Genomic DNA, 22,573 nt, shown 5'->3' on the forward strand with positions numbered 1-22,573 from the left:
ATCTGGCCATGGTGTGGCAGCACGCTGATGCAAGCATAGAGTTGATGTGGAGGCAGTCCACTGACCTTTGCCTTACTGAACACCTACATTACGTCCTTGTACTCAGGGAGGTATGTGAACGTTTGGCTGTGGCTCAGGTCTTCACTGGAGGTGTGTAGGGGACAATAGCCAATGTGGTGGACAGCTTGACTACAGTAGAAACAACGGTCCTCCCTCTGACACCTCTGTCTCTCAGCAGCATTTTGCAGCTATGCTGGTCTTTGGCGCCACCCTCTCAGCATGCGGATGCATTTGGCTCAACAGTAGGTGGTTGAGACAAATGATGAGGCCAATCAGTGTGTGCAGTGTGAGCCGCTCGTTGTGTCTTGCAAGCACTACGAGCACCTAGGACCACACACCATACAGCTGACTCAAGCGACGTCATTCCAGCTGCCCCCTGTGATTATGGTTTGGAATCCTAACAAATACTTTTCCGCTCTGTGTGTAACTTGGTACAGTGCGACAAGTAAGCCAAAAAATATTTTATCTAATGCTAATCTCCCAACACTTTGCTATATCTAACTCCAACTCCACATTGACCTGACTAGCTCAGTTAAGCAAGACTCAAACTAAAGAAGGCATATCTACAGACTGGATTAATGCAGATACAAGGTTTATTCCAAACAGCGCTGGATACAAGAATTGGGATGAACATCCCAACAATCTCTAAAATCTAGAAAATCTATCTATTGTCCTTTTATCCTTTTCTCATGATAACCTAAACCAAAACCCCTCTGCTGAAAGGCCCCACCTGTTTTTCTCTTTAGAAGTTTTCCAGACACCATTATATTTTACTCTTTTATTAGTGGGGTTTTTTCCAGTTTACTTTTGCCAAACAGGCTCATTCTAGCATGGAAGACATCATGGGTAAGTTATTCTGCTTAACTTATACTGCTCTTCCTTCTGCTTTTTAATTTTATATTTACAGCTATTTTATTAATCTTTAATTTACAGCTATTACATATATATATATATATGCACAAATATTCCCTAGCTTTAGACCACACTCAGTTGAATTACATTCAGTTCTCCCTTGAAGTGCTTCAATGCAACATAAATTTTCTTATGGCTCAGTATTAGTTTTCACAAGGTACCAGCATTTTTCAGATGGCCTTGACCTCAGCCTCAACTCCAAATGTGCTAAAGTTGATGCAGCTGTTCAAGTTCCATCTACTTGTAAAGAGGCTTGTCAGACTAAGGCTGCTAAAACTGTTACTACCAATACATAGGCCGCTCAAAGCTTGTACAAGGTTAATAAACACACCCAAACTTCATGTTCCACTTGTCCTGTTAAGCCTTATATTGTTAAAACATTAAACAGAGGTGGTCATGAAACAAAGGTGCTGTCACTCATGTTGTCTTATATTTTTATATTTATATTTATATTTTCACACAAACACAAGCAAAATACATTTCAGATCTTAAAAATACTCCCACAGAAGCCACTCACTACACTTTTCCATCTGGGGAATGGTCAAAATCCTGTTGAAACAGCGCTGTGAACTGCTTATAAAAGTCGCATACATAAGTGCACTTCTCCCAGATGAGCAAAGCCAAGTCCAATGTGAAATGTCTGCAGAGATACCTGAGGATGGCACAGCAACACCTGGCACAGGCCTACTAGAACTGATATGAAAGGTAAATAATATATAACACAAATTACAATTACTATTATGTTGGCTTGAAACCTTATCAGTTGCTCTAACATTTTCACAGGTCACAATTCTTGATGTAGAGCCACTAAATTATAGCAGGACTGTAGATCCACAGTGCTCTTAAAGGAGCTACATCTCTTCAAACTAAATGAATTACACAACAACCATTGTCTTTTTTTCTTATTGCATATTTAATATGGATGGTTTGATAAAGCAGAAGAAATATGAGAAGCAGGGAATGAATATTTGATTTATTATTATACATAGATATTATATACTACAGACATGGACATTTGATTGATTATTATACATGGATATTATTTAATAACTACTATACAATCATGTTATACTATATTTTCTACAGGAGAACAACTGACTAAAATTGACAAATTAATTTTGAACCCAGCAGGATGGGTATAAGTATTGTGCCATACTGCAGTAATTAAATAAAGTTTGCTAAGAAGTAGGTAGGATTGAAAGTACAATTTTTTTTTTTTCAAATCAGTAATTGAGGAATTGAGGAATTTTATATATAATAGCAACACCTTAGCAACCAACTGGAATGTCAGAACATCCACCTAGCAACACCCAACTGGGTTAGCCAAGCAACAACCTAACCAGTGTTATTAATTGATCTAACATTTGAATAAGGTGACTGTATGTTGCTGAATGATATTACTGTAATTGTTGAACTGGACTGTTATAAAGAAACCTGCCAGATGCTTGAATACGTACACATACTGTCTATGTTTGTGTTGTATATTGAAAACATTGAACCAGCTGTTACCTTTTAATAAATTTGTAGTATATTTTTTGGTAACATTTAGGTCTTTTGTTAAGATTTTTTAAGGAGTAGGATTCATAATTCAGTTAGTTGGAGAAAATTTATAATATTCAGCACAGAGCAAGCAAATCGTTTGTAAACTGAACCTGCAACCTTTTGTACATGATAAATTGGTATTTTGAAATGTGCCTCATTTATTAGGTACTAGACATGTCTTTAAGTGAAAGTTTTGTGGGGGGTCGTTTGTTTTTCCTTAGTTGTAATATGGTAAAATATCAGTTTCAGTAACATTTAGAAGCGTCCATCACATTGCTGCATTTTGTAGCCTTTGTTTATTCTTACTAAAATGTGTGCATTTGCATATTGTAATGAGTTTGATTTTGTCTCATAATAAATAATAGTTTAAATGATTGACTTAATCTAGTCATTGTAGCGAATAAAGGAACAACCCGATTTCCAAATCATTAAATGACAATCTAACAGCCATGACAATCTAACTCCTTTTTCAAGCAGGCTACAAACAAACAAAAACTGAAAGTAGGTAAACAGCAGCCTTAAATAGTATCTGAAGGCTAGATACTAATGCATCTATATTATCTATAAGCTTTTCAAAAGTTCAACTGCTTGAACCTGCACTAAATACATTAAACACAATTGCACTCCTCAGGTATGATATTGGGCAATGTCTCATATTTGAATGAGAATCCTCCGTCAGAGGTGGTGGTGAAGCGTAGTGATCTCATGCTCTCTGGCACAGGTGCGCAGCACTGAGGCATACCCAGAAGTGTGGTTGTGAACTCTGGGTTTGAGCAGTTTCCATGGCAATAATAAAAGTTAAAAGTCTTAGGGTAGATGATCCAGTTGTCCCAGCCCAACTGCTCAAAAGAGATCTCAATCTGCTCCCTCCTGCAATAATTGTCATCTTTTTCATGTGAGGGCCTCTGAAGCTTCCCAATAACAGCTGGTGACCAGGCAATGCTGGGTGCTCTTCGAGCACGCTCAGGCCTATGTGGCCTGACATGAACATGCAGGAAAGGGGTTTTGTCCTCCTCTGAGGCATAGCATCTGCATACTGGGCATCGCACCTGCAGCAGGAATGGTCCATTGGCTATGGCACTGTAGAAGTGGTGCTCAAGACTGTATGTGCTCCATCCATCTGAGCTGCATTTAGATGGTTTTTGAGCTAACTGCATTAGCTCCTGGTGAGTTGTGAGAATGTAAAGGGGCACAGAGGTATTTACTGCAATGGCCTTCCCTGCATAGAACCAGAAGTCCACAGAGGTAATAATGGAACCCAGAGATGGTTGGAAGTAGTAGGTGAAGTGGATGGGTGAGTCTTCATTAGAGACTGAGACTGTGTCCAGGCAGGTGTGTTCTAGTACAGGTGGGGGTTAGGGGATTAAGGTAAGGATAAAGCCCACAATTAATATCATTTTCTTTCTTCATCATATGATGATTTATTTATCAGTCCCTTATTCTTGTGTATATATGTATATACAGCTCTGGAAAAAAAATAAGAGACCACTGCAAAATAATCAGTTTCTTATGTTTTTTCTTACAGGTGCATGTATTGGTGAGATGAACAGTTTTGTTTCATTTTTTGTGAACTGCTGACGATATTTCTCCTAAATTCAAAATATAACTACAGTAATACCTTGACTTACGAGTTTAATTCGTTCTGTGACCGAGCTCGTAACTCAATTTGCTCGTATATCAAATTAAATTTCTCCATTAAAATGAATTGAAATGCTATTAATCCGTTCCAGCCCCCCAAAAACCACGTGTTACGTGTTTTTAAATAAGAAAAATGTACTTTATAAATAACAAATAATGTATAAAAAAAATAATACATAATAAAAAAGAATGTAAAGAAATAAACTGGTTTTATTAAATGTTTTTACCTTGAAGATCAGACGAAGATGCTAGCGGAGGTGGAGGAGATGGGCGGAGTTTTTCATTTCGTGCTCTATCGCTTAACTTAACTTACACACTTAATGCTACAGTTAATTGCTAAATTTAACTTAGATACTATGCTACACTTTATCGCTAAACTTAATTGCTACTTCTTCTTTTTTTTTCACTTCACTTAATCTTCTTCTTCACTGACTTTTGCCTTTTTCGCCACACTTTCCTCGCTTTCACTTGCAGGGCGTTTCAATAAAAACCTGTCCAGGGAGGTTTGTTTCTTCCTCCCTTTCAATACGTTTGGAAAATGAGTGAGGAAGTGTCGTTACACAGCGCCAACGCACGAAATGGAGAGATAACCACGTGAACTGACCGCTCGCTGGGCTACCAAGTGGCGGGTGGCGTAAGCTCGCTCGCTCGTAACTCAGATCTCGGCTCGTATCTTAAAGCAAAAAATCGACCGAGCGACGGCTCGTATCTCGGAAAACTCTTAAGTTGATTCACTCGTAAGTCAAGGTTACACTGTATTGTTATTTAGAGTGTATATTTAAAGGAAAGGACAACACATCAAAATAACCAAAGATCATACAGTATTTGCAGAGCTTTAATAACTCAAATAAAACAAAATGCAAATAATTTGTAAACAAATTGTGTTAATGCTTGGGCTAAATAACATTAAGAAATCAGTATTTGGTGGAATAACCACGATTTGCTTGCGTTTTGGCATGCTCTCCACCAGTCTTTTACATTGGTGTTCAGTAACTTTATACCAAATATACTTTATGCAAAAAAGCAAACAGCTCAGCTTTGCTTGATGGTTTGTGACCATCCATCTTCCTCTTGATGGCATTCCAGAGGTTTTCAATAGGGTTCAAATCTGGAGATTGGGCAGTGGTCTCTTATTTTTTTCCTGAGCTGTATATACTGGCAAGAAAAAGTTTGGAAAAACCAAGTAATTATTGTATGATTGCCCTGAAATGTAAAAAAAAAAAAAAAAAAAAGACTACCGAAACCTGTTTATCATTCACCATTAACAGTTTAGTCAACAAGTCAACCATCTAAACTTCAGAGATTACCTTTTAAAAAACAACTACCATTTGCTACTTACTTAGTGTTAAACTTCAAGGCTTTACAGCTATCTGTTTTTCCAGAAATTCAATTGTCTTAAAAATGTCTAAATTTTTTTATGTCCAGTGAGCCATCATCTGAGTTTTTTGGCTCTTCCTCCATAGTGAAAGTGACCCGTCATTTTCATTGTACATAAGAATTAAAAATGGCCAAACAAAAGCAGCTTTCCTTAGAAATTCAGCAATCTATACTTGTCTTGGGAAAGAAATGTTATTCTGTACAAGAGTTAGCCAATAAATTAAGGGTATTAATTATGGAAATTAAGATGTACACTACAGTCTTCAGACTCTGCTGCAAATGGATCCAATCCAGGAAAGAAGATGCAGTAGAAGTGCACATCTTCCCAAGAAGAAATAAATCAACGAGTCAGATGCTTTACTGCTCATTGAATAAAAAAAGAGAGAAACCAGAGTGCACAGACACTGTACATTGGAGACTCAGATTAGCTGGTCTCATTGGCTAGAGTTGCCAAGAAAAAACTCTACTAAGGTTGGCAAATCGAAAGATTTGCAGTGGGCCAAGATGCACAGTGGACTTTAGATGACTGAAACCCATCTTGGGAGTGGTGTGGGAGAAGCTGGACCAAAGAGTTCAAGAGCAATGCACAACCTGCACAGCAGACCTTTAGGAAGTACTGCAGAAGGCCTGGGAGTAAATCACAACTCAATCTCTACAAAAAAACTATTTTGTCAAATAGTCATTGCTTTAAATGTCTTTTTTTTAGCTTTCTGTGCTCAAATATAAAAATAAATTTTGGTCGTTTTGTGAGTCATTTACAACCATTTGACTGAATAAAAAAAAACGGTAATAAAAAAGTGTGTAGGGGTTTCCAAACTTTTTCTTGCCAGTGTGTATACACACACACTTCCCGACCTGAGAATTCCGACAATTTGAATTGAATAAATCTGGGGATTTGTCTTCAGTCGGGATTTAATTGAGGTAAATCAACTATATCTTAATAAAGCCAGAGACATAAAAGCTTACGATTAGCCTCTACAGAGACTCCAGACATCATACTGTAGTTTTTGGGCAACTGAAACATGTAATCCCTAAAAAATAGCCCTCGAACCCATGTTTTGGGTGTTATGGATTGGCACTCGTGAAACTGTCATTTTAATTATGCTGCGATTATTAAGACAGCATTATAGACTGTATAATTATAGATTGTAATCGAAAAATGGCCTTAATCAATTCCTAAACTTACTGCAAAATACTGCATTTTTAAATACAATTATTTCATGCACAGAGCGCTTCCGACAGCTTTGCATGAGCTAGCGGCTCCATTTAGTGGCTGTATGCGGGACACCCTTAGTATCTGAGGTATTTAAAATCCGGCTAAATAATCCTTTCCAGCTGTTATCTAAGGTACAGAAAACTATTAGGGGTGGGAGAATCAGGGTTGTTGTGAGATGTGTTTTTGTTTTGCTAAGATACGTTTTGTACAGAAGATTTTCTCTTTTTACTATTATTATTCCAAAAACGCGGAACCCCACGAATTAGGAAATCTGTTTAATATCCTGCGTGAAATACATGATGAAAGTATAGAGGTATACTTGACTGTGAATAACAATTCTAGTTTCCAGTAGTATACCATTAGTCTTAAGAGGATTATTTTGTGCATGGAAGCAGATTTGAAAAAAGGTGCATTTTTTCAAGCCTAAAGAGTAATATATTTAGATTAAGAATAAAGATATGGATTAACTGACCAGTGCTAGGGAAAAGAATGACTTGGGAAATCTCTTGATGCTGTTTCCTCTCCAGCCAAGCTTCCCTGCGTATTCGCCAAGCTCCATAATGGGCTGCCACATGCACCCTCTGACCAGTTGAACTCTGTAGAGTTGGCACAGGGGGCTTGTCAAGTCGTAGACCCTCCAGAATGCGTTTCTTTAACCAGTCCAGCACCACTTCTTGGGGCAGATCTCCCTGGAAGGCATGGCAGTGAAGGTCATTCCATGCTGTTGTAAAAACAATGGTGTAAAAAATGATAGAGGGTTTCATCATTCAAGACTCTAAATCCAAATTTTTCTGTATCTCTGAGTGAACAGTGAAGAATCTGTCAGTTTCTTCAAAGTGACAATGATACGCTTGTCCTCAGTCTGTTCCTTATTTTGCTGTCTATTCTTTTTCTCCCTAGCAATTCTACTACGAATGAACCATGTCTTTGATAAAACTATTTGGGTTTGTGATATCAGTCTGTATCCAGTAAAGAAGAAGCCAGTGTTTGTGGAATTGTTGAAATAACTTTCACTTGGCCTTGGAAAACTAGTATAACAAAAGTATCACAATATATAAACAGCTACCTGATTCAGACACAAAAACCTTATAACAACAGTTCACTGAAACCTAAAATTAAGGCTTTTGTACGTCTTAGATAGGGAATAATATTCAAAAGGGTCCAATATGTAAGTGGTTTTCATAATCAAAGACAGTGGGCCTCCTTTTTGACACAACATACATTTGTTAGCCTACTTTTATCAACTGTATTTACAATAAAAATTTAAAAGTTAGACTATTATCTGAATAATAGCATAATAATATTGTTGTTGTTTTTTTTCATTGACCGTTTTGTTTATTACTGTCTAGTTCAAGGGCTGTAAGGTATTTTAGTCACGTGGTGTGAAAGCGGCGCTGCGCAGACCGATAGGTGTATGACATTAAAGTGTCGCGAGAGCGGTTGTAGAGCATATTCGAGCGCACACTCTCGCGGTATTTGGCGCGCGTGCAGAGAGCGTTTCAGTCAAAATCGCGATCAACTAAAATGATCAACATTTACTCAATTCCTCTACACTCCGGGGGCAAAATTCGGGATAAAACATTAGGGGCTAGATTAAAATAATAACCCTAGCGACGCCTCTGCATGGAGACACATTGTGACTGTGGATCTACAAATGGAGACATTTTGGGACTGTGGCTACTCTACCAAGAAGTGGGCGCCCAGTCAAAATGGCCCCAAGAACGCAACAAGACTCATCATTGAGGTAAAGAAACAACCCTGGGTGACAGCCAAAGATTTGAAGGCACCAGTGGAACTGGTTAACATCTGTGTTCTACAGTATTATGAATCTACAGTACATAAAACATTGAACAAGCAGGGTGTCTATGGCAGGACACCATGAAGGAAGCTGTTGCTTAAGTTACGTTGTTTTTATTTGTCACATATATAATACTGCACAGTGATTTTTTTTTCTTCCAATAAACCATTCTTGGAGGGTTGGGGTCAGAGCTCAGGCCCAATAGTGGCAGCTTGGCAGTACTGGGGCTTGAACCCTGATCTTTCAGTCAATGACCTAGAGCCTTAACCACTTGAATGTTTTGTGGACTGAATTAATTAGGATTGAACTGTTTAGAAAGAACAGAGAGCACTACATCTGGTTTAAAAAGGGCACTGCTTATCATCATACAAAAAACATCATCCCAATCATAAAGTATGGTGGAGGGAACTTTCATGATTTGGGCCTGGTTTGATGCATCAGGGCCTGGTCAGCTTGCAGTCATTAAGGCCAAGATGAACCAGTCAACCAGTTATTAATTCCAAGGGTTCACTCACTTTTTCCACTACCATTTTGGATGTTGAAAAAGTGTGTTCAATAAAGACATGAAAGATCAGAATTTTTTATGTTATTATTTAGGCAGATCAGATCACATTTTATGACAAGTTTATGCAGAAAACCATGAAATTCCAAAAGGTTCACATACTTTTCTTGTCAATGTAGATGCCCTAATTGACACACAAGATGTATGATAACAGGAAATGTGAGGTGTTGTAAATATTGAGTCTAAAACCTTTTTATTGCAATTTTTGCTGTCTAAAATGAATAAATAAAAGCTACTAATCCTACTATTACTATATTTAGTTTTTTACCTGATAAACAAAAATGCTCAGTGGTCATGCACAAAATTAATATTTTTATGTGCAGATCTGACTGAAGAGGCTTTGGATTTGGCCACACCAACATGTTCTGCAATCGATCATCTAAAACAAGGAGCAGGTAAGACCCACTCTCTTCCTTTCTCTGTCACTTCCTGGTCTGTTTCTCTTTCTGTCTGAACCTGTTTCTGCATTTGACTTACTTCTGTGTGTGTGTGTTTAATCTGTCTCCTCATTCTTCATGTCACTACATTGTTCCAGGGCCAACAAAGTCTCCTGAAGAGTTTCATGGTAAGTGTGTGGTCCACTGCACCATAAAATGTGCAGTGCAGTTTATTAATGTGATTCATACACCATTTATTTATTTATTCATTCATTCATTTATTCTGAGATTTGCCCAGGCTTAATACAACTAGCAAGGGCAGCACTCCAACAGCTGTGAAAAAAAATACTCTGACAATATAGTTATTATAATATTCCATTACTCTAGCACACTTGTGAATACCTAAACTGAAATTTAAGAACAAACATTGTCTCCTACAGATATTTATCATATACATTAATCAATGCAGTGTGTGCAGTAAGCATGGGTAGAGCCTGCTGAGCTTAATGTATATAGTACATGCATTATGTAAATAATACACCAATCAGGCATAACATTATGACCACTGACAAGTAAAGTGAAAAACACTGATTATCTCCTCATCATGGCACCTGTTAGTGGGTGGGATATATTAGTCGACAAGTAAACATTTTGTCCTCAAATTTGATGTGTTAGAAGAAGGAAAAATGGGCAACCATAAGGATTTGAGTGAGTTTGATAAGGGCCAAATTGTAATGGTTAGACAAGTGGATCAGAGCATCTCTAAAAATGTAGCTCTTTTTGGGTGTTCCCAGTCTGCAGTGGTCAGTATCTATCAAAAGTGGTCCAAGGAAGGAACAGTGGTGAACCAGTGACCGTGGCATGGGCAGCCAAGGCTCAGTGATGCACATGGGGAGCAAAAGCTGGCCCGTATGGTCTGATCTAACATACAAGCTACTGTTGCTCAAATTGCTGAAGAAGTTAATGCTGTTTCTGATAGAAAGGTGTCAGAAAGGTGTGCATCACAATTTGTTGTGTATGGGGCTGCACAGCCACAGACCAGTCAGGGTGCCCATGCTGACCCATGGGTCTTTGGCTAAAAGTGCCAACAATAGGCACATGAGCATCAAAACTAGACCATGGAGCAATGGAAGAAGGTGGCCTTGTCTGATGAATCACATTTTCTTTTACATTACGTGGATGGCCGTGTGTGTATGCGACGCTTGCCTGGGGAACACATAGCAACAGGATACACTATGGGAAGAAGGCAAGCTGGTGGAGGCAGTGTCATGCTTTGGGCAATGTTCTGCTGGGAAACCTTGGGTCCTGCAATCCAGGTGGATTTTACTTTGACACGTACCTTCTACCTAAGCATTGTTGCAGACCATGTACACCCTTACATGGAAATGGTATTCCCTGATGGCTGTGGCCTGTTTCAGCAGGATAATGTGCCATGCCACAGAGAAAAATGGTTCAGGAATGGTTTGATGAGCACAACAATGGGTTTGAGGTGTTTGTCACAACGTCACCTCACCTCGCAACTTAGACTATATTTGTAGTCTAATTTTAAATTTTAAAGGAAGACTACAAATATAACAACAATAATAAAGATTTTTCACTGAAGATGTCTTAAGAAGACACTTGGACAAATTTATTTGTGTTTAAAATTTTGTATCCTCATACACTGATTTAACAAAGTGACAAATGCAACCATGGGACATGCAGTTCCAAACAATGCAGTATATTCTATATATACATTAAAAGATAGATAGATAGATAGATAGATAGATAGATAGATAGATAGATAGATAGATAGATAGATAGATATTTGAAAAAAAGTTTAAACGCTAGTACTATTTTACTAATTTAATTTTACTAATTTGTAACACCAATCTGCATTTTGACTAACTGCAAACTTTCTAACAGGTGGAAAAGGGAAGATGGAGGTTATGCTAAGTAAGTAAAATGTTTCAAAATACACAAAAACTTCCACATGGACTACATGGTAAATGAAGTTTTCTCTGCTTTGAATATTAGGATGTTTGGTTTTGTGGCTCGAAAGCAAGGAAGCACAACTGATAATGTGAGTCACCTGTTTGCTGAGCTTGAATGCCATCAGCCTGCCACAGCCATTGTCAATTTTGTTTCCAAAGTAATGTTTAATTCCCAAAACTTGTGAGTGTGTGTTTCTCAATGCTAGAGCAGGTTTGTTATTTTTGTTGTTTTTTCTGCCAGTGTGGACAAATGTCCTTCAAGTCAAAAACACTTGACATTTGGGACTTTATTCTAGTTTTGGGTGTTCTAGCAGTTATGGGCATAATTGAGTGACACACAGCAAATCCAGATAACCTTGCTGGGAATGGAAAACTATTTGGAGATTTTCGAAATTAGAACTATGGCAAGAGAACATGGTTAAACAACCAAAGTTAACACTCAACAACGATATGCCATATGGATAATGTGTTTCTCAATTTCTTTGTTGTTCTTTATGTATAAAATAAAAATTAGAATGTTTGATTGCATGGAACACTGTTTAGGAGAATAACTAAGCTGGATGTTATGTTTTATTTTTGTTTGCTTTTTTTTGTGTTTTTCTTGTATAAACAGCTTTAAAATGAAATGATGAAAAGTATATGATAATAGGTATGAAAATATTAATAGATATGAATGTTTTGCATTAAAAACACAAGAATGAAATATGTACTGTATATTAGTGTGTTGTGGGGTTTTTTTTAATGAAAAAAAACAATGCCATTCACTGAACTACAGAGGTTTATGGAACTACAGAAGTTTATGGAATTTAATATAATATAATGTAGTCTTCTCTAATTCCAAATGCTTATACGGTCATTGCTTATGCATTAACCTTTACACTTTATATTCTAGTCGGCAAAGTCTAAAATCATCAACTTAAATCGTGTGATATTTATCCAATTAATACTAAAGTAATTTAGATGAATAAATTATGAGTAAACCTAAATTCCATTTTAGTCAAAGGCCTTAACTAAAACTAAATCAAAATTTGCTGTCAATATTAACACTGATTAGGAGTCCTGAATTCTTTGAAACAACAGCTGAATTTCATTTCTATTTGTTTGCAGAATTAATTGTTCAGACTAACCCTGGGTTTTGTATGGTTCAGTAAGTTTTTTTTTGTGTAATTGTTCATTTATCAACAAACAAACATTTACCAATGTACTTTGTACAGAAATATAATATAATGTAATATTGACTTGTAGTGAATCTAATGACCCAATATGAACCCATATTTTTTACTCATACATATAAATTTACTTAAACATAAACAAATCACAGATATGATGCAAAACAATTTTTATTTGGTAGCTGATTTTCTTTAATAGATTTACCAACAAAAAAAATCACAATTAGTTCTCCAGCCTGCAATTTTCATGCAAGCAATGATTAACAATTTTGATTCCCACTGTATACCTAGTTTTTCAGATTTCAGATTACTGTATATGTATTTATTTATATATTTCAAGAAACGTTGTATAGAGACAGAAAAGAGCCTATACATCTTTCTTTTTCCCCCATGTAAAAACATCAAAGACGCCAGAAACTCAGAAGGTTAGTGTATATATATTTCTTTTTTAAGGGTCCAAATTGATTCATGTCTTCAGCGATACCACTGATCTAGAAAAAGAGACAATGTCCATTACAAATATTGTAAATAAAAACTGTATTGACTCTGGCTCATAATAGGACTATATACTTATTGACTTATTACTTGGTAAATTTATCTTCATTGTCCTATACACATGTTAAATAGTTCATATGTTACCTTTGGTCTTTATATAACAGTTTGCACAAATCACCCTTCCCCTGTGCACCCACAGACTGTCACCTGCTTCCAGATTTCCAAGAGCATGATAACACATGTCACACTGAGGAATGGAACCAAATGAAAGAACAGATTACTACATATTTGAAGTATATTTGTTTTGTGTCATAAACAGAATAAATAAATAAATTTAAAGTACAGAAATCTCTTGTAAGAGTTCTCATAACTTGCCATGTGTGATTATGTATAAGACTCAAAAGCAGACAGATTTGTCAAACAGCTGTTCAAGACACAATACGGGCATAAAAAGGAACAGTGTAGATATGAATGTGCATTATGCTAATACAGTATAAGCAAATTAAAACATTTTTAAAGGTACATTGAAAACAACACATAAATGTTTAATTGTTACAGCTCCCAAGAACAACTCCCTACCATACCAACATTGGGCACCCTCCCCTGAATTCTGAACATCTTTCTTATTTGTCATGCTCATTTCCTGTCTGCTTTACATAAAAAAACTATGTGGCCTATGGACTTGATGACAAGCCTTCTTGCTTACCCACAGTGATGCACATATGGATCTTTACCAACTGTCTGAGTCTGCCTCGTTGCACCAATATAAAACTTTATCATAATAGAACTTTTTCTTATTAAAAATAGTTTTTTTTTCTTTTTTTTTAATTCTCCAAGCTCACTGCCTGCTCTTTAGTCATTAATTAGTGCATGTGATTTTCATACCTGAAATAACTTTCATGCTTAGTAAATTACACTGCTACAAGATATATCTCTTTGCATTGAACACTAGCATTTTGCACTTTTAAGCAGAAACAAGGCGAAGGCTATAATGAAATCTAGAATTTCTATTGCAAATTTCTGGATCAGTTTCAAACCATAACAAAATAGTATGTAAGAAAATCAATATATAAGAAAAAGGATCAGCTTATAAATAACTATAGACTATACAAGATAAATTACCTTGAAGCAGAAGGTGTGACTGAAGATTTGAAAGTCATCCAAAATAATCCTTTCTCCCTCAATAATGCTTTTAGCACAGAATGTGCAGAGATCCCTTTTACTGATAATCCTGTTGTATAAATACCACACTCAGAACAGATACAGCAACAGATGGCCTGTGATTTATTTATATTTATTTATTTTATTTTATTTAGTTCCTCTGGGACTGACCTGGATGCTGTTGAAGGTACAGGTGTTGGATTGATTGGTGAGTGCAGAGTTTGGGATACATGTGAATTCAAGAATTCAACAGTTGGACCAGCTGTCTTTCTGTGCAGAAAGAAAGATAAAAAAAAAAAAAAGATATGTAATTATGTAAATAACTTGGCTCTTTAATTTATTTTAGTGTTAAGAATATTGCTGCTATAGATTTTGGAAGTGCTGTTGTAATATTTGTTGGTTACCACTTTTAATTAAACATATCTCAGGATTAACAGTCTTACTCAGTAGAGTTTACTTGCTGACAGGTATTATAACTCATATTCAAACAACTCTTTTGGGGGATAAAAAAAAGAAAGGAGTTTGGATTAAATTTACATGGTTGACTAAGACACTTTTGGCTTCAGTTTGACAGAGTTGTATGTAGAATGCATGAAGTAAATGTATTTTTATACACCTACCACTGACCAGACTGGTTCGAGTTGACAGGAACCATATAGTTACTCAAATAAGTGCTCTTTACAGCCATGGTGAGCAGTAAGGCATCTCAGTCCTTTAGGCGTATGGGCTACAATAGCAGATGATCACATCAAGTTCAACTCCCATCCACCAAGAAAAAGATTCTGAGGCTATCACCAAAACTGGACAGTTTAAGACCAGAGGGTTTTTTTTGTCTATTCTTAAAACACTCTCATTTTGATAAGCCTATTCCCATGATAGAATCCGATTCCTGTTCTTGGCTCACAGGAGTAGATCCTGTGATGTGGTATTCTGCTGTTTTAGTCTATCCACTTTTCTTTGATGAGGATTCTGAGATGATGTTCTGTTCACCATATTACCGAATTGCATTGCAAGGCCATGATTGGCTGATTATGCATGCATGTTTATGTGTTCCTAATGAAGTGGACAGTTTGTATGTTTCCTTATAAATCTGACTTGGCAGGGTTTGTTTGCATGTCAGTTGAAATAGGAATCAAAACATCAGCAAGACATCAGTTCATTCTTTCAAAAAATTGTTTCTGTTAATATATTTGCAGACCTTTACATTACAATATTTGAATGAATGTCAATTTTGTGCTCAGTTTTACTCAAGGCTCTTTGAGTATGTTTCTGTTTTGCTTGCAAAGAAAGAATTCTTTTTTTTTCAAGGGTTGTAAAAGTCTCTGCTGTCTTTTTGTTTGGGTAAGAGCAATTATAAGAGTGTTATAATTTTACCTTTAACTCAGCATCAGTGAATACTATGAGGCAAGGCTCCACTGACCTGGCTGACATTTCTGTAATTGTCATTAAAAAAAAATAAAGAATAATTTTTATGATTGAAGCTGAAGCCTGATTTTTTTTGTCTGTAACAACTTTCTCCTCTTGTTCAGAAAATGTAAACAATAAGAGGCATTTATTATACCTTGCACAGAAACCTGTGACTCAGTGTTAGGGGTAGGAGTATAACAGATGTCAGATGTGCTTGTATTTGGAAGCTTTGTCAGTGACAGTCAGACTATCAAGATGTTAAATGTGCTGAACAGTCGATTGTACTGCCTCTCTTAAAAACAATGGCTTGGTTTTACTACATTTACATTTCTGTATATGATATTGTAGAGGTGGGTGAATGGTCAAGATGATTCTCACCTCTGTCTTAATACTGCAAGTTTACTTGTTTGTGTATCACAGAAACTACCAGAACAAGAGAAAGAGTGGATGAACAGGTGGATTGTGGTACCCACACATGCAGGCAGAGTGTGAACTTGAACTTGATAAAGTATACAGTGAATCTGTTTCTCTGAAACTGTTTTAAAGTTTTGGTGAGTTGTTACAGAAGTAAATAAATGAGCCAGAGCTCAGCTAACCGTCAAACTATCTCCCAAGTCTTCCTCCCCACCCTCAAATGCTAGGGTTCTACAGATATTTAGCAAAAATTAAGCAATGGTAGAATTTTGGTTTGATTTACAGGACATTTGTAAGAAATGAAGTGTGGTCAATAGGGGCGTCGTAAGTGGGGGGAAAAGGGTTACTGAGTGCATAGGGCCCTGGCATCAGTGGCATGTGAGGGGCCCTGGCCACCCTGCCCTCAAAGATCCTCAAATAGTATTATTATTATTGTGAAATTGAGTGTACAGTGCTTGCGTTTGCACGCAGTATTCTGATCCTCACTGTTTTAGCAAGATTCGGCACACCCACACGTTTGTTTCGACAAATAGGAACAGGGTGCATGCGAATTTGAATGATTTAATTGATCATTCAAGAACAATGCCAAATGATAATTGGCTGTGAGGGAGCACCGGAGCGTGGGTTCGGCAGTCAGAACTAAGCGAGCGCCGAGCGGGCAGGTGTGGTAGTGGAGACCGACGCCACGATATGCACAATGTCCAAACAAAAATCGGGCTACCAAAAAAAAGAGGGAGAGAGGAAACAAAATGAAGGGAAACAACTTCTCCCAAGTTTTTTTTTCCCTAAGAGAGCAGGTGAGAACGTGTTTTGTGATAAGAGAAACAATGTTATGAAGCTAGCAATTAAAAATCTTAGCTTACTCTAAACTTTGAAATAACATGTAAAGTGTTTGAATGTGAGGCGATTTTTAAGATATAAAATATGAAGAATAATATGAAATCTATGTGTGTACTGTACAGTACATTATAGATTTCATGGATCTTGCTCAAAATATTAAAATGAGAAACCCTCTGTTCACCAGCCATGTCTCAGAGTGCAGCAGTGGGGCCATCACAACAAGGTTCTACTGCTAGTTTTTAGCCTTTTTCACTTTTGATTATTTGATTATTTTATTTGTTTTGAATTAGACAGACATGCTTTGAAAGAAGGCACAGTGGTGATTTGAGTTATATTGTGTTTATTTATTTATATTACTGATTGAAAGAATAATAATGTTCTGGACAATGAGCACAATGTCTATAAAATCAAATAAAAAAATATTCAGTTGTCATTTTTATCTATAAGGGGATAACTGAGGTGCTTTATGTATAGCAGTGGTGTCCAATCTTATCTGCAAAGGGCCTGTGTGGGTGCAGGTTTTCATTCCAACTGAGTAGAAGCCACACCTGAGTCTACTGAAAGCCAAGACCTACTGATTAGCCAGTTGGAATCAGGTGCAGCTTCTGCTTGGTTGGAATGAAAACCTGCACCCACACCGGTCCATTCTGGATAAGATTGGACACCCCTGATTTATAGTATAAAGTCACAGGGGTAGGCAAAGTAAATTGTGGAGAGCCGCTGTCCTGTAGATTTTAGCTTCAATCCTAAGACGAAGAAGAAGAAAAAACAAAACAAAACATAACTGTCTATAGCCTTAGTATTCCTGAAGACCTTGATTAGCTTGTTCAGGTGTGCTTGATTAAGGTTGGAGCTAAACTCTGTAGGACAGTGGCCTTCCAAGACCGACATTACCTATCTTGGTATATCACAATTTATACACAAAATTATTTCTGTGCTGCATTAACATGCATGCAATGCAAATAATTTTTTAATACTATACATGGTATTAGAATTTTTAATAATGGTCTTTTCAATTTTACATCACTGATTTGACAACAATTACTGTATCAGTGAGTAAAGTGTGTATACTTTTATATTATTATTTTTTTTTAAAAAGTGATAAATAGCATGGATCATGAGATGATGGGAAAGGGGCCCCCTCATACACTGTCTTTGCATAGGGCCCAAGAATTGGGGCTACACCCCTGGTGGTCAATATTATTATGAATCTAGTCAAATCTGTCCGTTGGTTTCTTAGATGAGTGTAAAGCTATCAACATCTCAACAGTTGTATTAAAAAAGAACAGTTCTAATGAATATATTTTTTGAATTTAAGGAAAGTGTTAAAGTGTTAGTGTTTACTGGGTTGTACCTGTATAAAATTTTAAATATAATTTCGTTTATAGTAATACCTCGCAGATCCACATCTTACGATTCGTGGCTTCACTGATCCGTGAAATTTTCTTTGGAACCTAACTAATTTTCATCCGCGAATTTTTCGCAGACCCGCGAAATCCTGCAAAAGTTTTTACGGCTAATTGCATGGCAATTTATACATTTTCATGCTTTTTAATGTGAAATTATTAAGAAATGTTTAGATTATTAATTAAGTAATATAAATATTAATGGAAAAATCAATAAAAAAATCAAATTAATTAAATTATAAATGCTATTTTAATGATATTGAAATTCGCCGATATCATATACGTAGAGTATAGCCATTACGACACGCTATTGGCTGGAAGGGTTGGAAGTAGCCAATCACAGAGCATTAACAGTTTTACCTAGCTGCTGATTGGCTGGTAGCTAATGTCGCGGTTCATCTCCCCGCCCCTTGTGCCCGGTTCAAAACGCGCATATATTCCATGATTAAGTGATCTTAGTGATTTTTCCCTTGATTTTTATACAGGCGATACTGTACTCTATTTTTACATCAAAAATTTATTTCTTTTTTAAGGGTAATGTATTAAGCTAACTAAGCTGTTTTAAGCTGTTTATTATTATTATTAAGCTGTTTTGGGAGCATGATTGGCGTCATATTTAGGGTTTAAACTCTAAAAATAAGCATTTACACTACAGTATTAGCATTTTTAGTGACTCCACCGAACATCTGCGAAACCTCGTCATTCGAGATGTCGCTTTGTTTACAAGTAATTATTTGTTTGCAGAGCCCAGCTAACTTTCTAAATCCTTTACCAGTCCTTTCTTTCACATCTAGCTCACTGTGAATTTAAAGTGTCCCTCTTGAAACTTCAGTTCGGCATTGACTAGCTTTCATAATCACCCAAGGTAATTGGCATGTTATTGAAGAAAACATGAACCGAGAGATGGACAAACATTGTGTTCCATTTTCTCCTTTTTAGTATTTATGAAATAATGTGCAATTTCAGCACTCTAGAAATCTAAAAAAAAATGTAGTAAAAATTTAGCAAACTAAATTTAGCAAACTACTAAAACTGTAGTAAAAATAAGTTGCACAATGTCTTCCAGAGTATACTTCCCTTTTCATATGTACTGTACATTTTGGGCATTGAAGACACCACAATGGGGGCTTGTGGTAGTTATTCTCCAGTGGCATATTTGCTATATATGCCTTACCTATCAATTCACATTCCTTATCACGCACAAAGTTCAGGCATTGTAGAGCAAAACTGAACTATCAGACAGGCTGATCAAAGCCATGATGGCCACAGGAAAGACTTTGGTCAACCTGCTACCAGTTGTTCTCTATAAAATCAGGATGATGCCAAACCCATTATTACAATTATCTCTTATGAAATTATAATGGGCAGACCATTTCAAATCCAGTGGACTTAAAGGTAACCCCAGCATTTCTCATACAGGAGACCTAGATATGACTGACAGAGAAAAAAGACAAGCACTGATTGAAAATCATAATAGTGTGCAAGGTAATGTCTCAGCTTCTGCCACTGCATTTAAAAAAGGCCTACTCACACCTTTATACAGTGTTGGTTAAAAGTCTCAATCCATGAAAGGTTGGTGAGGTAGGTTTTGTACTTATTTATTGAATTGTGTTACAATTTAATTAAGTTTACAATTTATATCCATGTTTACTAACCCATCAGGGACTTCTTTATATGCTGGAAGCAGTTCATCTTTCTCATCCATAGAGTTTTTAACAGGGTTGATCCTTTGGCCACACACAAACACACACGCACACAATGACAACAATACTTAAACTCTTAGGTCAGACACATTTAGAAACCGAGGGTATAGAAATGTAGACAGTTGCACTTAAACAGAGACTGCTGCTGTTCAAATTATATATAGTAATCTAGAGTATATTTATGTGAACTGTACATCATGTATACACAATAATGAAAACATAGCAGAACTTTGAAACTTTTTTACTTACAGTTTTTCACTTGAGTTTGCACCTGAGAACACCAGAGCTGTAAAACTGTTTGATTGGGTTGTAAGAGAAGTTTTCCTACAAAAATAAATAAATAAAATTTTCTGGTCCATGTGCTTAGGAGTATTTTGAAGCTGTGTTGAACTGTGTGATCTTACTTGTCAGGGACTGGTGGCTTGGTGCCGGTAGGAGTGTTTTTTTTATTCAGAAAGTCCTGACTCTCACTGGACCTACAACATAAGTTCATTATTTATTACAGATAACAAAACATCAGTGTATCATTATACTGTGAACAGGAAATGGTAAACTCTAAAAGGCAAACTACCTCTTAGTGAATGAGCTAACCGAGGTGTTTAAGTTTGCTGTGCTCTGTTTAGCACCTGCAGGCTTGCTGTTGTGGAAATATTACAAGAACAAGAAATTAGCCACAAAAGTGAATATGAATTATGATTTCTGCATTTTTTTTGCATACCTTTCTGTGCTGTTCCATGTTTTAAGGCTACCCAAGACATCTCTTCCATAGTTAGGATCCTCACTAAAAATCCAGTGAAATGCATGCATGAGTGATAGTTGAATGATTATAATTCTGTCATGTAATATTTGATGCTATTTGATTTGCTAGTATATGTATGTCCGTGTCTGGACTGTCTTACTCTTCTGGTTCATCTTCTCTATATTTCTTAATCCAGCTGTTGTCTTGCAGAAGAGCTTTTCTCCTCATCTGAGAGCCTCCACTTCCCTGACTGGGACTTATACCTGAAGAACAGAATAAGATTTGAATTGCCCCCCTTACTGAAGGTCTGCCATTTATTTTTAGAAATAAATCTTCATACTCAGATAAAAAGTTATGAGAGGTTCTACAGCATCAAGAGATAGCATTTAAAGTTAACTTCATATAACTATCACTGAATGTCTGACTATACCAGTCGAGTACTTTTAATGGAAGTTATATGAAGGTAACTGTTCATGAAAACCTAATTAAGGATTATGAACTAACATATTCCATCCCCCAAAAGCCACATTCTCATTTCTGGTTTTAAAACTTTTTTTTTAAATTATCTTTATTTTTTCAAATAAAACAACTCAGATGCACAATGACACACCCCAAATTCCCCAAATTCATGGTATGTAAACAAATTTTAACATTACAGTATATACACTATATTGCCAAAAGTATTCGCTCACCTGCCTTGACTCACATATGAACTTAAGTGACATCCCATTCCTAATCCATAGGGTTCAATATGATGTTGGTCCACCCTTTGCAGCTATAACAGCTTCAACTCTTCTGGGAAGGCTGTCCACAAGGTTTAGGAGTGTGTTTATGGGAATTTTTGACCATTCTTCCAGAAGCGTATTTCTGAGGTCACACACTGATGTTGGACGAGAAGGCCTGGCTCTCAGTCTCCGCTCTAATTCATCCCAAAGGTGTTCTATCGGCTTGAGGTCAGGACTCTGTGCAGACCAGTCAAGTTCATCCACACCATTCTCTGTCATCCATGTCTTTATGGACCTTGCTTTGTGCACTGGTGCACAGTCATGTTGGAAGAGGAAGGGGCCAGCTCCAAACTGTTCCTACAAAGTTGGGAGCATGGAATTGTCCAAAATGTCTTGGTATGCTGAAGCATTCAGAGTTCCTTTCACTGGAACTAAGGGGCCAAGCCCAGCTCCTGAAAAACAACCCCACACCATAATCCCCCCTCCACCAAACTTTACACTTGGCACAATGCAGTCAGACAAGTACCGTTCTCCTGGCAACCGCCAAACCCAGACTCGTCCATCAGATTGCCAGATGGAGAAGCGCGATTCGTCACTCCAGAGAACGCGTCTCCAATGCTCTAGAGTCCAGTGGCGGCGTGCTTTACACCACTGCATCCGACGCTTTGCATTGCACTTGGTGATGTATGGCTTGGATGCAGCTGCTCGGCCATGGAAACCCATTCCATGAAGCTCTCTGCGCACTGTTCTTGAGCTAATCTGAAGGCCACATGAAGTTTGGAGGTCTGTAGCGATTGACTCTGCAGAAAGTTGGCGACCTCTTCGCACAATGCGCCTCAGCATCCGCTGACCCCGCTCCGTCAGTTTACGTGGCCTACCACTTCGTGGCTGAGTTGCTGTCATTCCCAAACACTTCCACGTTCTTATAATACAGCTGACAGTTGACTGTGGAATATTTAGGAGCGAGGAAATTTCATGACTGGATTTGTTGCACAGGTGGCATCCTATCACAGTTCCACGCTGGAATTCACTGAGCTCCTGAGAGCGACCCATTCTTTC

At 37.1% G+C, this 22,573-nt stretch overlaps 2 protein-coding genes and 1 long non-coding RNA gene across 9 annotated transcripts in view; 1 reads left to right on the plus strand and 2 right to left on the minus strand.

Annotated features, from left to right (window-relative positions):
* Window positions 1–1,886: 1,886 nt before the first annotated feature.
* inha (inhibin subunit alpha) lies at window positions 1,887–8,076 on the minus strand. Its single transcript, XM_058403416.1, has 2 exons — window positions 7,218–8,076; window positions 1,887–3,853 (listed from the first exon to the last, which is right to left on the minus strand). The coding sequence occupies exons 1-2, from the start codon at window positions 7,510–7,512 to the stop codon at window positions 3,123–3,125; spliced, it is 1,026 nt and encodes a 341-aa protein (XP_058259399.1). The 5' UTR covers window positions 7,513–8,076; the 3' UTR covers window positions 1,887–3,122.
* Window positions 8,077–8,219: 143 nt separating this feature from the next.
* Window positions 8,220–12,128, plus strand: LOC131361834 (uncharacterized). Its single transcript, XR_009206101.1, has 5 exons — window positions 8,220–8,489; window positions 9,429–9,500; window positions 9,641–9,670; window positions 11,388–11,417; window positions 11,499–12,128. It is a non-coding gene; the product is annotated as an uncharacterized LOC131361834 (long non-coding RNA).
* Window positions 12,129–12,779: 651 nt separating this feature from the next.
* LOC131361832 (sciellin) overlaps window positions 12,780–22,573 on the minus strand; it is a 29,552-nt gene continuing 19,758 nt past the window's right edge. For 6 of the 7 annotated variants that reach the window (XM_058403422.1, XM_058403423.1, XM_058403419.1 and 3 more), the window contains 11 exons: window positions 20,950–21,052; window positions 20,769–20,831; window positions 20,622–20,687; window positions 20,455–20,526; window positions 20,300–20,374; window positions 20,003–20,074; window positions 16,066–16,110; window positions 14,452–14,550; window positions 14,242–14,350; window positions 13,264–13,366; window positions 12,780–13,115 (listed from right to left, as the gene is read on the minus strand). In XM_058403422.1, the coding sequence (XP_058259405.1) occupies window positions 13,099–13,115; window positions 13,264–13,366; window positions 14,242–14,350; window positions 14,452–14,550; window positions 16,066–16,110; window positions 20,003–20,074; window positions 20,300–20,374; window positions 20,455–20,526; window positions 20,622–20,687; window positions 20,769–20,831; window positions 20,950–21,017 (789 nt within the window). In that variant the 5' untranslated portion in view covers window positions 21,018–21,052 and the 3' untranslated portion in view covers window positions 12,780–13,098. The remainder of the gene's footprint in view (window positions 13,116–13,263; window positions 13,367–14,241; window positions 14,351–14,451; window positions 14,551–16,065; window positions 16,111–20,002; window positions 20,075–20,299; window positions 20,375–20,454; window positions 20,527–20,621; window positions 20,688–20,768; window positions 20,832–20,949; window positions 21,053–22,573) is intronic. The other variant, XM_058403420.1, reaches the window with a different exon arrangement.

Source organism: Hemibagrus wyckioides, linkage group LG11 (genome assembly GCF_019097595.1).
Source record: "Hemibagrus wyckioides isolate EC202008001 linkage group LG11, SWU_Hwy_1.0, whole genome shotgun sequence".
NCBI classification, from domain to species: Eukaryota; Metazoa; Chordata; class Actinopteri; order Siluriformes; family Bagridae; genus Hemibagrus; species Hemibagrus wyckioides.